Raw genomic sequence first — 18,662 nt, forward strand, 5'->3', positions numbered from 1 at the left:
TTTTGAAAAATCTTAAAGAAGTTTGAAGTCTCTTAGCAAAAAACATTTTGAAAGCAATGATACTGATCCTATCCGAATTGCTGAATCAACGGACGCTGGGCACGTGGCTCTTTCCTTGTTGATGACGTGGATCTCCGGCCGGTCGTACGGCGCTTCGGTGAACCTGTAAAGAAGTCGGGCAGGGAAGGGGTTCCCGGCGACGACACTCCGACGCTCAAGTCAGGCAAGCAAGCAACAAAGCAGTGGCTCCAAAAATCGTAGAATGTGTACCTCCGGCGAAGGGTGAGGACCCTTTATATAGAGCTGTGAAGAGGCTCGGGTACACATACCGAGGCGCATACGTGTCTTCTGTCCATACCTCGGTATGGGCTTGTCAGAAGAGCTTACCTGACACCATACTGCTACAGTCCGAGCACATCTATGATGGGACAGCGGGATCCTCTGTTGTAAGATCTTGCGTATGGCCTGGTCGTTGAACATACCCGCTGTCAGGAGATGTCCCCCCGATGTTTCCTTTGTCCTTTTGTCTCTTCTGTTCCCGCGCCGAGCGGCCAGCCGCTCGGTAGGCATAGGTCCGACCGGGCGTAGGTATCGGTCCGACCGGGTGCTCGGCTGAGAGTGTTCCACAGCAACGATGCTTTATGCTTCGGCCGAGCGGGCTATCCGCTCGGCCAGGTGACCCTTTTCACTATAGCGTCGGAAACTCGCCCATGGTCGGGTTGTCTTCTGTCCGGCCCGGGAAGCTCCTGGCCGAATGTCAGGTCGGCTCGGCGTCCTTCCGTTCGGTCTGGCATCCTTCTGTTCGGCCCTGCATCCTTCCGTTCAGCCCAACATGCTTCCGTTCAGCTCGGCATCCTTCCGTTCGGCCCGACATCCTCCGTTCGGCAGGGCATCCTTCCGTTCGGCCCGGCATCCTCCGTTCGGCAGGGCATCCTTCCGTTCGGCCCGGCATCCTTCGTTCGGCGCGAACTTGGGGTTGACCTCCACGTGTCTTTGACCCTCCGCCCATGAGGGTCCCCCGGCCTTACCACCGGATCAGATATTTTTAGGTAAAAAAATGGCTTAGCAAGAATTTATAAAAAGTTAGATTTGAAGGTTGGCTAAGTTTGAAAAAATTGAAGGTTTCTATATGTATACTTAGCTTATTCTTTTGTAAAAAAAATGAATTTTGAAAATAGACACTTAGTTTAATTTTGACTAATACTTAATGTTGAAAACATAGGAGTAAGAACTTAATTATCAGGACAAAGAGGGAGAAACTAAAATTTAATTTAATTAGTTTGGTTGGTCCTTAAGTCCAAGCATGAGTCAAGGGAAATAGTTGTTAATTTATTAATTTATTTTGATCAGGTATCAGAGCTCTAAAGTACAAGCATGCTTAAACTTAATATTTCCTTCACCAACTGTCTAACCTTTAGCTACTTGCTGATTGCCTAGAGGGCAGCATCTTTCACTTGGTTAGTCGAGCTAAGTTATTTAGTCCAGGTAGATTTGACTAGAGCTGGAAGACTTGACTTGATTACTATTAATAAAGTATTTAACACCCAGACTCATATTGATGCACAGAAATAAGCATTCTTGAGTTCAGGCTGTACCTTATGAATCTCACGCCATTCTATGTTTTTCAAACACAAGCAAGGTAGACCTAGGTGTTTGTGAGATGCTCTGGCTTAAATCTAGGGGAACAGGATTTCTAGGGGGAAAGCCTAGGCTAAGTCCAACTTTTAAAAAATCTAACAAATTGGGATTTTGAAATAAATAATTTCCTAGAGTTATTAAAAAATAAGTAGACCCAGATGATTTGAAACTAAGTAAATTGTTGACTAGCAAGCATGCAAATAAGTAGATATCACTTCAAGAAGGTCTAACAAAACAAATAGATAGTGAAGTGTAAGTTTCCATAGTCAACAGTCCATAGTACAATGCATAAAAAGGGTTATATCAAAGAACAAGATCATCTACTCGAGGAGCATCAGCTGGTTGGTCATCAGCGGGAGGTGGTGCATGGGACTGCTCGGGTGCTGGCTGACCTAGACGTCGTATCTCGTCTCGGAGGGAGGTAAATCCGGTAGCCATCTCGGATCGAAGGGACAGAACTATCTGTCATGTCTGGATGGACTCGACCTCAAGTCAAGCAAGTCTGTCCTCGATAGAGAGTGGTGCAGAGGTCGAAGGTCCGGTTGAGGTGGATGGCCCGGCAGACGAGGAAGGATCCGCGAAAAAATCCTCAGCTAAGAAGTCGGCCCACTCCTCTCCCTTGCCTGGTATATCCTCGGCCTCTGGAGCGATAGGGGCAGCGACTGGCTGTGGTCGTCCTGTCCAGGCTAGAACTCCATCAGCGGTGACCTCAGCATGGGCTAGTCTACAATTGCGGGACCCTAGCTCGTCATATATGGTTAGAGGGATGACTGTCCCTCTGGTCACATCTATGCCCTCTATGGTCGAAAAGAAGCGTGTCAAAATATGACAATAGGGCATGTGTACTATTCTGGAAGTGACTGTCCCAGATGCACAAATGATGTTCTGGAACATATGCAAAGCTATATCGATATCTAATCGATGACACAAGGCATACAAGAAAAATGAGTGTGAAGACCGCATCTTCGGGACATCCCGAGATGAGATCGGCAAAATACATGTTGTCAGGACCCTATACATCACATAGTCCTGAACCCGAAGAGAGACTGACGTGAACTCAGTCAGGCCAAGAGGTCTCTCTTCCCCGAAGAAATACGTATAGATAGTATCTAACGTAATGGGAGTAGAGATCGCCAAATGGTAGTTCCCTACTGGGGTAGCATAGGAAAGTAGACTCTGAAGCCCTAAGTCCTAGGGTGGTGCGTAACAAAGTGGGAGTAAGCTCAATGTCAGTGCCAACAACTCTGGTGGAGTACGTACTATCATCAACTCTCTCAAAGTTGTGATAGAACTGTGCACATAATTCCCGATTTACTATATCAGTGCAATAAACCAGTTGGTCCAGCTGATAGTGCTCTATAATCTGGATAGATGGTTGGCAAAACTGGGTAAAAAAGGACCTATTTACGTATCTAGGTTTGATAGGATCAAAAGTGTACATAGCAAAGGTATCCCTAAGATGTACAGTAGGGAATCTGATATCTGCTAATGGAAGTCTAGCTGGAGTAGGATCAACGTGATGACGCTTCCTATTTTTAAGCATTTTACACAAAAATTGGCACAACAAACACAAATATTATGTAAAAATTGATTGGAAAGAATTGAGATTATACCTAGGAGGCATTGCTAGATGTAGGAGAGGAAAAACCGAGTTGAAGGCGCCTTGGTTGCTAGAAATCGCACGCGGAAATCGTGCTCGGCGTCGGCAGAAAGTGAACAGAAAGCGTTCTGTTTGTTTTCTAAAGTTAGGATTTGAAGGCGCCTTAAACAAAATAAGACGCCTTAAGTAAACTTTTGGAGGCGCCTCGAATTGATCCGAGGCGCCTTAAGACGATGTGGCGGGAATTTTCCCGCCGCTTGCTAGGGCGCCTCCCTTTGGTGGGAGGCACCTCTAATAAGCGCCACGCGGTTTTTTTTTTGTTTTTTAATTTTGAAAAGGTTTTAAGTTAATGATTTCTAACAAATAATTTTAAGCTAATTAGGTTTTGAAAATAATTTTAAGTTCATTAATTTTGAAAATAATTTTAAGTTAATTAATTTTGAAAATAATTTTAAGTTTATTCAATTTGAAAATAATTTTGAGTTTATTAACTTTGAAAATAATTTTAAGTTCATTAATTTTGAAATACTTTTAAGTTAGTTAATTTTGAAAAATAATTTTATGTTTATTAAATTTTGAAAATAATTTTAAGTTAATTAATTTTGAAAATAATTTTAAGTTTATAGATTTTTTTTTTAAAGGAATTTTGAAGTTTAAGTTTTAAAGATTTTTAAAATAAGTTTGAAAAGGTTTTTTTTTAAAAGAATTTTGAAATTAAGTTTTAAAGTTTTTTTTTAAATAAGTTTGAAAAGTTTTTTTTTAAAAGATTTTTAAAAGAATTTTGAAATTAAGTTTTAAAGATTAAAATAAGTTTAAAAAGATTTTTAAAAGGAATTTTGAAGTTAATTTTTAAAGATTTTTAAAATAAGTTTGAAAAGTTTTTTTTTAAAGAATTTTAAAAGAATTTTGAAATTAAGTTTTAAAGATTAGTTTGAAAAGTTTTTTTTTTAAAGAATTTAAAGAGTTTTTTTTTAAGAGGATTTTAAATAAGTTTTTAAAATTGATTAATTGATTATAGAATTTGAATTAAATGAATTTAATTTTGAATTTGGATTTTAAATTCCTTAGTCATCTCGCCCGATCTAAATTTTCAATCAAGGAATGCTTTAATTTTTTGTGAGATGAATTGAAGTTCAATTTAAGTGTTTGGTTTAACTTTGTGTTAGATTCAGGTTTAGCTTTGAGTTCAACAAGTAAGCATTCTTTGGATAAACTTCTGGGCTATGGTGAGTCACAAGGAACTCATTAAAGTAACCATGCCTTCGAGGTTTTCCAAATAGTCGTACCCATTGAACTTAATACTAAACCTTGGTCTAACTGATTAGGATCCGTTTAAGGGTAGCTTCGGTCAGTTCCACTTGGCCAAATGCACCAGGTCGAAGCCATATCTTCCTAGACATGCGATGCCCAAACTTCCCTAATGTACTATCATCCAAAAACTTCACCAGTACCGTGTGTCAAGTTAAACCTAGCATATTTTTTCTAACCTTAATTACCCTGCTGGGTAGTCTACTCTTGTTTACCCATTTCGGGTAGATTAAGTTCAGTTATCTAGTCGAGTAGTTTAGTTAGGGGTGCCAGCTATTCTGGATCCTCCTTCTAAATTTTTATCTGATTTAAATTGAATTTTTGAATTTTGATTTAAGTTCGAATTTTGGATTTTGAATTTTAATTTAATTTCAAATTTTGAGTTTTAAATTTAATTTAATTTCAAATTTTTAATTTAATTTTGAATTTTGAATTTTTTTAATTTAATTTTGAATTTTTAATTTAATATTGAATTTTAATTTTAATTTAATTTCGAATTTTTAATTTAATTTTGAATTTTAAATTTTAATTTCATTTAATTTTAATGGTTTTTCTGTTAACTCCCCCTGAATCATAGCCTCGATATGGCCTATCGAGATAGTGCATTTGATCCTTCGGGACCCAGTATTGACCAAGTCCAACAAAAGTGACCAATTTGGACTTGGGGACCCATGCTTGGATTACCTTACTATTTGGTTTGTTTATTAGGGATAAATAAGATTTATATTTCTTTTTGGTTTTGTATCCTAGCCCGGTTCTATTATAAATGACTCTTTGTGCCCCAAGAATTAAGTCAAGATTCTTGGAACCTAAAGAAAACCGTTCTAAAGTATTTTTTAAATTTTTGACCTGATTTTTCAGACCAGAGTTTTCTTCCTCAAGTTTTTGAACTTAAGTTAAATTTCCAGTCTGAACTTGGTCAGGTAATGATTTAGAGTTAGTCACTTCTTTAAGAACTACTATTTCCTTTAAAAGTGACTTGACCTTAAGGTACGACTTAGCTAGTTTGCGCAACAAATAATTGACTAGATTATTTAGACGAGGGATACTTACAGCGGGATCTGGCCCTTCGGAATCGGATACGGATCCGTGGCTTCGCTCGGACTCGGCCTCCGACTCACTCTCGCTCTCGGATTCGACAATTTGGTCCCTGGCCATCAGAGCAAGTAGGCTTGTTTGATCAAGTTCGTCGTCGTCGTCTTCCGAAGAAGATTCGTCCCACGTCGCCTTCAGGGCCTTCTTCCTTCTTTGCTTCTTAGCTTCCTTTTGATTTGGGCAGTTGGCCTTGATGTGCCCCTTCTGGTTGCACCCGTAGCAGATAACTTCGAACTTACCTTTTGAACTTGGTTGCACCTCCTTGGTTTGTACCACCTTCTTTAGATCTTTCTTATTAAAGCCCTTCTTCTTCTTGTAGAGCTTCTTTACGAGGTTCACGAGCTCGGTTGTTAGTTCATCGTCTTCGTCTTCCGAGTCGGGATCTTCTTCCGATTCAGGTTCAGTTCTTCGTCGTGATCTCGGTTCGCGCGTTCGACTAGTACCTGCAACCAAAGCAAGCCCCTTCTCGGTTGGCTGTGCATTAGTCTGCTCATGAAGTTCAAACTCACAGAATAATTCATCTAATTTAATACTAGATAAATCCTTAGAGACTTTGTAGGCATCTACCATTGATGCCCACAATGTGCTCCTCGGAAACGAATTTAATGCGTACCTTATGACGTCCCGATTCTCTATCTTTTGCCCTATTCCGTGGAGAGAGTTGAGGATGTCTTGAATTCTTGTGTGTAGTGAACTTGCCGTCTCACCTTCCTGCATTTTCAGATTATATAATTTATTAAGTAGTAAATCACGTTTACTCACCTTTGTGTCGGAGGTTCCCTCGTGAAGTTCAATCAGCTTTTCCCAAAGCTCCTTTGCTGATGAAAATGGACCGACTCTGTTGATCTCCTCCTTGGTCAATCCACACTAGAGGGTGCAGGTAGCTCTGGTGTTGGCTTCCACTTTCTTGATGAGGGAGGGTTCCCAGTCTTCGCAGGGAGTAGGTTTGCCATCAGTGTCAGTTGGTAGTTGAAATCCAGTTCGGATGATCATCCACATCTCGAACTGGATCTTTAGAAACGTCTCCATTCATCCCTTCCAGTACTCGAAATCTTTTCCGGAGAAGAGCGGGGGACGGACGGTGCTATAACCTTCTTGTTGGGTCATTTTAGATTATTTATATAGAAAATAAACGACAAGAAAATTCCAGGACTTGGTCCTGGATTAGTAGTGCGGAAAGTATTTAAAATAAAACGATCTCGAGTGGTGTTGCACCAACTTCGAGCAAAAATCGATTCGAAAAAAGAAATTAGAATATAGGTATAAAGCTAAATTCTAATTGACTCCGAAAATCTGAAACTACCACGGAAAATTGTTTTGCATGGTGGTTGCACCAATTCAAAACGACCCCGCTCTGATACCAATTGTTAGATTGAGACGCGCTAGAGGGGGGGGTGAATAGCGCTCGCGGCTATTTTGTTTCGATTATCGGAATCGTAAAGATGTAAGAGTTAAAGCAGCGGAATAAAGAAACACAAACACACAGAAAGATGCAGAGAATTTTACTTCGTTCGGAGCCTAGATCGACTCCTACTCGAAGGCCCGCGATCCTTGATCGCTTTCCGTGGGCAACAACTATAAGCTCGTAAAAACTATTACAAACTAATTACAATTCAAAGTAGTAAAAAGATTATACCGACAACAAAAGACTAAATCTGAAGCTCCGGGTTATCGGGGTGTCGTTCCAGCACTTCGGGATCGTCTCGTAGGCAGCTTGTAGTAGAAAGTTCGCTTGGAAGAAGATGTTGTGAGCTGCAGGTCGAGATCCCTTATAAAGGGTGTTCAAGGCGCCTTCTACTGTTCACCAAGGCGCCTTGAATGAGCCGAGTCAGCCGCGGAGATAAGGGTTGAACTGGTCGAACCTTATCAGCTGGTTCAAGGCGCCTCCAGCCTCTCCAAGGCGCCTTCATCAAGCTATCCAAGGCGCCTTGGCTTCCTTCAATGCGCCTCCAAGCTTGCTTCGTAGCCAGCTCAGGTTTTGCACCCGAGGCGCCTCCAAGCTCCATGGAGGCACCTCGGTACCGTTCATCCGAGGCCAATTTTACACTTTGATCCCTACAAGATATGTTAAATTAAACACAAAAATACCCTGCAACACAAAGTTAGCTCATAACACATAAGTGATAGTATAAAAGAGAAAGTTTGACAGTCTCCGGACTGTCCGAGTCTGACTTCGGGTTTCCAACTGGAAACCTTAGGCCGACCCGAAGCCTACTGTTCCCTCTACGGGGAATGTGTCTTCACCTACTCCACTCAGGAGATTTACCTGATGCCAGTGCGATCCTTTAGATCAACTGGACTTTTACTCAGCACTCGAAGCTTCCGGACTTTCCACTGGACATCTGCTTCCCGGTTAGTCCAGTCTTTCACTTGGTTCGCGACACCAGGACTTTCCACCTAGGGTTACCACCCCCTAGGACTTTTGCCTGAAGCCTTCGACCTGCCAAGACTTTCCATATAGGGTTACCACCCCCTATGACCTAGGGTTACCACCCCCTAGGGTTTTTACCTGCCTAACCACAGTTAGGACTTTCCTGAAACACTTAGTCAAGCACGTTAGATCACAAAACACCTTAACTTTGAATCCTTTGCCATTATCAAAACTCAGGTTCGATCGTCGGATGCTTCCCGCACCAACTTGTTGTTGGCTTTAAATGAGTGTTTAAACTGAAATGCAAGGTTGATAGTTCTATTGAGAGACACAAAGCTCGATTGGTTGCTAAGGAATTTCATTAACAACTTGATATTGACTATGTTGAGACATTTAGTCTCGTGGTCAAACCACTACTATTTGGACCGTTCTCACACTTACCATGTCTAAGAATGTTCCTATCCACTAACTTGATGTCAGTAATGCCTTCTTACATGACACTCTTCACAAGGATGTCTAATGTCTCATCAACCTAGGTTTGTTTACCTAAACTTCTCAACTCATGTATGTAAGTTGTACAAGACCATTTATGGCCTCAAATAAGCACCTCGGGAATGACAAGCCATGCTACGTACTTCATTACTCTCACTAGGATTTATTGAATATGTCACTCTTCTTATTCTACTCAACACATGTTACTGTTTATCTTAATCTATGTGGATGACATTCTTTTTACTAAAAACTCCCCAAAATACATCTTTACCATCATCACCACACTTGGTACTAATTTTTTGTTCAAATATCTAGGGTAGATACATAATTTTCTGGGAGTGGAAGCCATTTGTACACATCAGGGGTTATTTCTCTGCCAATTCAAGTATATTGATGATATTTTGACTTGAGCCAACATGCGTCAATCCAAACCTTTACACACCCTAGTTGGTTTTGGATTGTCTCTCTCACGCGATGATGATGATCCACTTTCCGACCCATTTACTTATTAGAGCATTATCAAGGCCTTACCGTACTTAACTCTTACACACCTTGAGCTGGCCTTTGCAGTCAATCATACTTGCCAATTCATGCAGTCGCCTACTATCTCGCATTAGGCCACCGTTAAGCGTATACTCACTATCTTCGCCACACTCCACATCATGGACCTGTTATCCATCTTTCGTCATCTCTCAAATTATCGACCTACTTCGATACTGACTGGGTCGATTATCTTGATGATCGTCGTTGAACCACTAGCTATTGTATTTTTCTTGGAGATAATCTTATCTCGTGGAACTCAAAGAGGCAATAAGTTGTTGCGCATTCAAGTACCGAAGCTAAATATCAGGGTCTAGCTCATACAACTGCCAAACTTTATTTGCTTTGGTCACTTCTGGGAGAGATGTGTGTCCCTATGGAATAACTCCCTGTCTTATGGTGCGATAACATTGGTGAGATTTTCCTCTTTGCATAGCATGTTTTTCATGCTCGTACCAAACACATTGAGATTAATTTTTATTTTGTTCGAGAACGAGTTACTCACAAAGCTCTTGTTATTCAGTATCTCTATTGTCAAGATCAGGTTGCTGATATTCTCACCAAGGGTTTGTCTTCACATCGTTTTGCTCTACTTCGGGACAAGCTTATGGTGTATGCCTCACTGCCTCGCTTGTGGCGCGGTGAAGGGGGTGTTAAGGATAATTCCACACAATTAACTCAATATATGGATACTCCCACACAATCTGCTTAAAATCAGGAATGATTTGGTTTAGAATTATTTAGCTATAAATTAGGGATTTTAATTTGGTATGATTTATAGATATCATTTATATTTATTTTTTTTCTAATTCTATTTCACCATATGTTGATCTTTTAACTAAGACAAGCACCTAATTGATTGAAATTGGCGACAGTTGGAAGCACATTACAACCTCTTTTGATCAATAAAGAAACTAGTTGTTGAAGTTAAGAGCATACCCGATTTGTACATCATTAATATTATTTCATTTTTTTACCGAATTAATCAATTTTTTATCAATTAGATTAGTTCCATTTTCATAAAAAGAAATTCGTTCAGTTCAATTAATTTTAAAAAAAGTCCGGTTTCGATTTAATTGATTGGATCGATTTAGTTATTAATAGATTGCTCAGCTTAAGTGATTCACCAATTGGAATTTAGTTTGCATTACCGATGTTGCTCACCCCAACTTACTTTATACTTGACTCTAAACTATCTTTGTGAGTATTAAGTTTCCAAGTAATAAATTGAAATCATTCATCTTTTATAAAATGATTTTAATAGTCATTTATTAAAAAAAAAAAGGCATAATTGATTCAATTGTCAATTTCACTATGAATTCACTTTTTTTATTCATTTCAAAGTTAAAAACCCATTAAAGGTTTCATTGAGTGAGAGCTGAAAATTATTTAAGAGTAAGATTTTCCTTGAACAATTTACTATACTACATTAAAGAACTAAAAGTATATTATTTTCTCATAATTTAATTAAAATATTAATCTATTATTCAAAAGCATATTAATATTTAATTTTAATATATTATAAACAATTAAAAATGATAAAGTAGCATATTTTTGTTATATATTTGAATAGAATGTAAATAAATAAAATTATAATAAAAATTTAAGCAAGTTAATATTATTAATAAATAATTATACAGTTGAAGGAATGTAGATGGGCTGCTTCAAGGCCTTCAATGAAGGCCCAATGGGCTCTCCTAAGACGAATCCACCAACACGTACCCATTTCTACATCCTTCCATCATGGGACCAGCGGTGGAACCAGTAATACGTAGAGAAGGCACAGTGCGTAAAATTAACTCTCTGAAGCGAAAGTATTAGTTCGGTTTCTGGCTCTTCTCGTCTCTCGCTCGCTCTCTTCCTCCTGAATCGTTTGAGAAAGGCGCCGAGATGAACGAGAAAGCGACCGTCTCCAAGGAGCTCAACGAGAAGCATAGAAAGGTTCGTCGTGCCTTATTTCAACCTTTGTTATCTTATTAGCACAGAAAGATTTCAATTTTTGTAGCGCTTGTTTGTCTGTCGGTTCGATGATCAGTGTTTGGGCATGTAGAAATTGCAATCTATCCATTTCGATTCTGATCCATCCTTTTTGGTAATTTTTTTTTATTGGTGTGTGATCTTCGGCCATCTGTTGGATCGTGGTTTCATTATTGCGGATCTGAAACTTTAGTTTGTCGTTGTCGATCGTCGGTAAATTTCAATCGATCGTCCTCGACCAGACACGGGAAAAACGCAGTCTTTTTTCTATTAGAGCTAGGGGTTGGCTGGATCTACCCAGCTCAGATCTTTTACATTGACTTCGTTTTCTTCAGGAATTTGGAAGTTTAGTCTGATTACGGATATCGATATAGGATAATCAGCATATTTTGTTTTTCATAATTTTTAATTTTGGGTCATGAGCTAGCCTCATATATATAATACTCTGTTGGGAGATATCCATGTATAACCTCTAAGAATTAATGGATATTACCAATATGTTGTTCTGGTGAAGCTTCTCAGCATTTATGAATTCTCATACTAATCTGGCGCTGCTAGTTTGCGCTTCTCTTAAATATTGTGATTAGTCCATGATCTTCTGAGTTTTGAGCAACATAGTCGATGACCTTATTGTTTCCGACTGTAAGTCCAAAGACAACACACGGCACAATCTCAGGACCATGTTAAAAGTGAATGCAAAATAGATCGTGGCACAGTTATGCTCCAACTTCTAATTCTCATATGAGTCTTCAACTAATTACTTTGTGTGACGAATTTTTTAACTGCTTCATTTTGTGTTGTTTGATATTTTCTCTTCCAAAGTAAATTATGTTTATTTGCTTTAGCTGAAATATATTTATCAGACACATCTTTGAGGACATAAGGTCAAATCTTATTCATACTGTTAATATCTAGCCCTGAACTCTGTCCTTCCTTTTCCAGTCATATTGATATATAGTAATTAGAAGGGCCGCTAACTTGACATTATGGCCCCACAATTTGAGTAATAAAATAGCTTAGCTTTACGTTATTTTTCTTCTTTCCTGTATAATTCATCTTCAGTCCTATTGTCACTGAACTTGCTTTTTTTCCATTCCATCATTAAGGCCATTAGCAGATTTTTTCTTGCCATGCACTGGAATTCATTCATTTGAGCAATTTGGCCACTATGTGCTCCTTATAATTTTCTTGTCCTGGTTTCTCACTTGGTCACAAATACTTCAGCTGATTTCTTCTCTTTCCACCTTGATTTATTCTCTTTTTTTTTTAAAGAAATATTTTCATATAACTTATTTCATTTCCCGTTGTGATTATCTAAGCAAAATTATGTATCTGTTTTATTTATTTGCAGATATTGGAAGGATTGCTCAAGTTGTCAGAGAATAAAGAATGCGCTGATTGCAAGTCGAAGTAAGCTTTGAAGCTACTTATGATAGATGTTGTATAACATCCTTGTTGGTGCAGTCATTTCTGGTGTTTCTTTTCATGACAATGATTATTTCTCTTAGCATTGGATTTTGCAAATAAAACCAGGATATTGTTTGTACAGAATCTAGAATTTTTCACATAGTTCTTTTCTGGTCTTATGCTTAAAAGTGCTTTAGTTTTTGTGATTGTTAGCTTCTTACTAGTTTTCAATTCTTTCTGGGTATATATTTAACTGTTGATATAACACTTAGTGGTGTTCTCCCATTTGTTTAAAGCATAACTAGTAGTACTTTCATTTTAAAATTTTTTGTCAATGAGTATTAGTTTGCAAGACGATTTTGAAAATAAGAACAGAAGTTTGACCACAACACCTGGTTGTTCTCCTTGATAAAGGGTTGCTGGTTTGATGAGAACATTTTGTTATAATGGTTTATTTATATTTGAGGTTTGCTATTGCTTGTTGATGCCCTCATAATTAGCTCTACTGAATCGTATAAATTTCCATCAGCATTATGTTTGCCATTTGATTCCTCCTTGTATATGCAAATTGCATTATTCGTTGCTTTGTGATGACACGATGGTTGCATAACACAAATTCTTACATTAGAGATGTTCTAATTTTACGACGGGCTGTATCCACATAGTTTAAAGTAAGATAATGTGTGCAATTTTCTCCATCCAACTTCGTGCTACTTAATTTCTTTCTTGTTGCCCACACTTCAACTGCAACTTTAGACTAAATTTATTCCTGTCTAAAGTTTATTTTCTGAAATGATAGAACACTCTTGTGTCAGTGTAATGCATTTGATGGCACCAAGAATTTATTCTATTCTATCATGAATAGTGGATTTTCTTGTCTTAATTATTTCTCCCATAAGATAATCCAGAGGTGAAACTGGGAAGTGTTTCCAGGACTTCTGGTTAGGCCCCTGCTAAACATTTTTGCTGCATTCTGAAGCCTCGGTTTAAATTTGACTTTTTTTTAGAGTTCCGAATTTCTTTTCTTCAAAATCTAAGCCTTCTCGCTTGCTGTATATATCTTTATCCTACTGCATAACTTTTGACCTTCATTTTTGTTGATATTATATTTAAGCATTTATTTTTAACATATTGGTGGTTAATTTTCAGAGGTCCACGATGGGCAAGTGTGAATCTGGGAATTTTCTTATGCATGCAATGCTCTGGAATTCATAGAAGTTTAGGAGTGCATATATCAAAGGTCAAAGTTCATTTCTTATGCCATCAAACATACTTGAATATTCATTGTCAATGCATTCACATTGTCTTAGCAACTTCAAATTATCAATTAACTTGAACTTCAATTTCCATTCATTCTCCATTAGCAAGTTTCAATTTGAGATATTTTAATGTCATTAACTACTACACTATGATATATATATATATAGAAACATTACTGAAAATCTAGGAACAAGAGTTGGTTCAAATTTTGACTGTAGTTTATTAATTCTTACTGCACCACAGGTAAGATCTGCGGCATTGGACACATGGCTTCCAGAGCAAGTTGCTTTTATCCAAAGTGAGCAGGTCTTTTTTGCTTCTTTATATATATCTTTAATTGTATCCTAGTTACTCCTGCCATAGTTGAGTAAAATGAACTTTTATTTAGTATGAAAGTGATTGTGGTTTTTAAGTTTCTGATTCTTGTGGACGGACAGCGATGGGCAATCAAAAGGCAAATAGCTACTGGGAATCAGAATTGCCTCCTAATTATGACAGAGTTGGGATCGAAAACTTCATTCGTGCAAAGTATCAGAACTTATCATCTTTCCTTTACTCCTTTATTCTTGTGTTGTGTTCTATATTCCTCGTATATAGAAATCGCATACCATGTTTAAGTTGACAATTAAATGGACTGAATTTCCAGATATGAAGAGAAACGATGGGTTCCTCGGGATAAAAGATTTACAACGCCTTCAAAACAGCAAGAAGCGAAGACTGGCCATGCAGATGAACATGAGAATTCCAGCAATCACAAAGCTTCAGAGAAGAAGGATAATCCACCTATAAAAAAAGATAATCTCGTGGTTCCTAAGCTACCTAGTCCAGTAATGTTCTTACTTCGTCCACTTCTGCAAAGCTGATATTATACTGTATCTTTGTCTCCATTATTTTACTACCAAAGTTTGGTCTAAAAAATCAATGAAGTTTTAGGTGAATCTTATACAGTTCCTGACTGAGAATTCATGCAACTATAGGAGTATAACCACGGTCTATGGTTATGATTATACCAGCTAATGGAACTAAATCATCATCAAAGAGATAGTTTTGATTTTCGTGGAAATTAGCCCATACAACTTCTAGCAACAAACTGTTGTCTTTGATAATCATGATCCAATAAGTGAAAAAGTGATATATAATTTTGAAAATTAAGCAAGGAATATAATTTTACATCACAAGACTCTAGATTTTCCCATAATTGATGAGAAATGCTGATGAAGCCTTGTTAGTCGCCATTTCTTGATAGATCTTCTCCCTTTATTGAACTATTTACAAGCTATAACCACCACCACTACCATCATCATCAATTTGTGTCAATCTCAGCTATTTAGTGTTAGTTATATTTATTTTATCCCTCCTTTGAACTCTATACAAATCTATATCACTATTAATATTCAAATCTTGTATATTACCCTAATAAATGCCAGTCTCTAATATCCCAAACTCTGGGCTGATTGATTGTGTGCATCTATCTATCTGGCTTTCTGCAAAAGTTCTCTTGTTCTTTTCCCTTTTCATCAAAAATGTTCATCATAACTGAGCTATAGTTTCTCTTTGCCATCCTTCTTTCTTGGAGATAATTCTTTCCACATTTTCTAGATGTTGAGAATGTTGTAATTCCTTGGAAAGCTTAAAGGTCCCAGATACTAAGAAAATCACTTTCTTTGTTTTTAGATAGCAACATGGTTTTTTATGTTTAGTTGAGTGGATTTGCATGCCTCCATTTTACATTCAGAAGCTCGTGGCATGTTACACAAGATGGATCTCAAGATTAGCATAACTTTGTGAAACAAATGCACAATGCTTTCTCATGAATTCTGGATCATTTGTAATTCTATTCCTAACTTGTTCCTTTTCTCGCTTAAGTTCTAATTGATTTATTTGATAGTAGTAAGAAAAGTTTCTCATATCCAGATTACTTAACAGGTTTCCTACACATTAAATGCGGAAACAGGCACAGCTCAGGTATATCCTCCAGAGGTAGCTCTTGCTGTGGTTAATGCCATAACAACACCACCACCAAAAGTCAATTCTACATCTGATCTACTGGACATGCTTTCTCTGGATTGTCCAAATGAAATTGGAGAAGAATTGTCTCCAGTCGATGACAATTCATGGGCAAATTTTCAGTGTATGTTTTCTGATATTCTGCTAATATTGAAAAGAAATGAGTATTTTATTCTTCTCTCCATTGTCTAAAAATTTTCAATCTTTAGGGGACTCATTAGGTAAAAATTCACATCATCAAGTACTGATGCTGATTCTTTTGTTTTTATAGTTTACTCTTTGTGATGTCTTCTGCAAACTTTATTTTGTGGATTAGATTTATATATTGTTAACTGATTATTGACATGTTGATCTCACTTCCTTATTCGCAATTTGCAGCTGCAGAACTAACCAATTCTTTGGACAATAAGAGCACCACTGAATCTGCTGAAGACAAGAGTAATATTAAATCTGAAGTCGAGAATTTATTTAAGGATTCGGTATCTGTGTCGCAACCTTCAACACAAATGAAAACTCAGCCAGTTGTCAAAAATGAAACATCTGGAGCTGAGGATCTATTTAATGTTTCAAAATCATTGTTTGAACCTCCATTACAAACAAATAGTCAGACTAATGTCAATACTGAAACTAAATCTATAGTTGAAGATCTATTTAAGGATCCAACATCTTCATTGCAACCTTCAGCAGAAAAGAAAACTCAGCCAGATTTAAAAAATGAAATCATGAGCCTCTTTGACACGGTAAAATCTATGTTATTTTTTGTATGAACTAAAAGTTCTCATGAATTCTTAAGCTCTCTCTCTTATTTTTTTAAACATTTTATTGCTTCAACACTGATTGTTAATGGATCATGTGCTCTAGCGCATGAGGTGTTACCACCATGAGATCTGGGGTTCAAATCTCGGCAAAGCCGAGTAAATGCTTTTTTTATGTGCTAGTCACTATTCCAAAGGCTAGTAGCCGTCCGTGATTTACCTCTTCCATGTTGACCTTGGGATGGGTTGGCGGGGGCGCTGGAGGCGAGCGTATTCGCCTTTTTTTGCCACCATGTGCTCTCGTAGTTTTTGCAGAATGATAATTTAATTTATTGGCATTATTTTTTTCACTTGGTTTCATATAAGCAATTGCTTCCTCTACATAGTTATTACTTGGTAAAAAAATTCAATATGGGAGATTATTGATTTCTTTAACATCTGTAATTTGACGATTTGCAGTCAAATATGGTGTCTCCATTTGCACTTCATCAACAGCAGCTGACATTCCTTGCCCATCAGCAGGCTCATGCCATGACTGCCAACAAACCTGACAATTCACCTTCCACTGTATCTGCTTTCGGAACTCATCAACTCAACACGAGTGATTCAAACTCAATGAAAGGAAACATTGCGTCACAAAGTTGGGGTAACTTCACCTACCAGCTTCCAGGGAATGTACCTTTTGGCAGTCAGTATCCCAATAACTTTGGTCAGGTAAGCCCAGCTGTCTAATCTGGTTATATATATATATATATATATATATATATATCTTAGATTAGAAAGATGACTTCCCCTTGTGAAATAGCAGATGGGAAATATCTCACACACTTTATCTGAGAACGTTGGTCATGTTCGTGCTTCAAGGTATGCATTCCTCAAGCCTGATTTTAGATATAAAATCTTAATGGAGTTGAAATCAAGTTCAAGGAAATCCAACATTTGAACCTTCACTTTTTCAGTCATGCATCCTTTCTCATTGTGCTGGGAGTATGGCACAGAAAATGTTTTGTAGAAAGATGGATGATCAATTCACTAGGGAAAAGAATAGAATAGTATATTGGCAATTCAATTGCATTAGGATTTAGGAGAAAGTGACAAAGACCATTGAATCATTCCAAAAAAACTGGTTTTCAAAAAATGGTCATTGAAACTTGATGATAACATATAGCGATGTGATCATATCAAATGCTTTGCTTTTTTGTTGCAAGAATCCTGACAAAATATTCTTACTGTGATTCTTTTAGAACTCACGTAAAACTTAAGGAGAGTTGAGAGGTACAGGAAGATCAAAGAAAATGTTAGTTAAATCTATTAAATGCTGATGTTTATATATTGCTTAGTCGATATATTTGATTTTCTAGCACAAAAATCCCCTTGTGTATGTGGTATGCATATTTTACTTGAGCTCCATGTTCAATTTGCTGTCTTTCTCGCCTGATTGCAGACCTGCCATTTTAATTCCAAACTTTTTGCCATGCAGTCTAAGTGCTCTTGAACTATCCAGATCAACTGATGGCGTAAACCCAGTTCATGCTGCTTCATCATCATCCATGAGTTCTGGTCAATCGTCCAACGACTATGATTTCTCATCATTGACTCAAGGAATGTTCTCGAAACGCTGAGCTGAATATCGAACGTCAATTTTGGTCTCTTGCAGTCATCTCCTTTCGATACGTTCCTTGTTACCTTGACTCAGCCTCCTTTCTTTGTTCAGTTTGATGATCATTTCTGTGTAAAGATATTTGAAGGATAATAAATCGAACAAATTTAATTATAAAATAAATTTAGTAAATTATTAAATTAACACTCCAAATGAAAGCAAAATAGTTATGTGATAATTTTTATTATTTTTTTCTCCAATGACCAAATAAAATCATATTTAAAATAGTTTTATTCGGTGCTATAGCGGTTAGCTCTTATTCGAATTTAAAGTGCACCGGTGCAGTGTAAGAATTGTTTTATTAGGTAGGATGACAAATTTAAGAAGTGGGACACTTCGTGTTTTTTTTTCTTTTCTCCTGTGTTTAGATCGACATTAATTTGTCTTCTTAAAAACTTCCTCTTTGTGGCGGACGCAGCTCAGGAAGCAAGAACCCTAGTTTTGTTGGAAATCAGTTTGCTCTTCTGTTTTCCGGTGATTTGGTGAAGTTGATGAAAAGCTGCAACCTATGCGGGAGCTTTCTGGCTTTTGCGTGAAGCAAGAAGATGCGCC

The 18,662-nt window shown here is 37.5% G+C and overlaps 1 protein-coding gene across 2 annotated transcripts; it reads left to right on the top strand.

The window, feature by feature from the left end:
• The first annotated feature begins 10,790 nt into the window (after positions 1 to 10,790).
• LOC121997509 (ADP-ribosylation factor GTPase-activating protein AGD5-like) lies at positions 10,791 to 18,254 on the top strand. Of its 2 annotated transcripts, XM_042551955.1 has the most exons (11): positions 10,791 to 10,985; positions 12,373 to 12,431; positions 13,578 to 13,668; positions 13,932 to 13,986; positions 14,126 to 14,216; positions 14,335 to 14,515; positions 15,615 to 15,819; positions 16,074 to 16,435; positions 16,910 to 17,164; positions 17,259 to 17,314; positions 17,931 to 18,254. In XM_042551955.1, exons 1-11 carry the CDS (start codon positions 10,935 to 10,937, stop codon positions 18,070 to 18,072), a joined length of 1,548 nt encoding a protein of 515 aa, XP_042407889.1. In that variant the 5' UTR covers positions 10,791 to 10,934; the 3' UTR covers positions 18,073 to 18,254. The 2 variants fall into 2 exon arrangements, with proteins under 2 accessions (XP_042407889.1, XP_042407890.1); XM_042551956.1 differs by lacking the exons at positions 10,791 to 10,985; positions 12,373 to 12,431 and having other exon boundaries at positions 13,589 to 13,668; positions 13,932 to 13,994.
• The last annotated feature ends 408 nt before the right edge of the window (positions 18,255 to 18,662 follow it).

Source organism: Zingiber officinale, chromosome 6A (assembly GCF_018446385.1).
Source record: "Zingiber officinale cultivar Zhangliang chromosome 6A, Zo_v1.1, whole genome shotgun sequence".
Classification (NCBI taxonomy): Eukaryota; Viridiplantae; Streptophyta; class Magnoliopsida; order Zingiberales; family Zingiberaceae; genus Zingiber; species Zingiber officinale.

Coding starts and splice junctions, on each gene's coding strand:
- LOC121997509 (XM_042551955.1), top strand. CDS start 10,935: ATGAACGAGAAAGCGACCGTCTCCAAGGAGCTCAACGAGAAGCATAGA. Junction 15,820..16,073: donor TTCATGGGCAAATTTTCAGT/GTATGTTTTCTG, acceptor CGCAATTTGCAG/CTGCAGAACTAACCAATTCT. Junction 17,315..17,930: donor GGTCATGTTCGTGCTTCAAG/GTATGCATTCCT, acceptor TTTGCCATGCAG/TCTAAGTGCTCTTGAACTAT.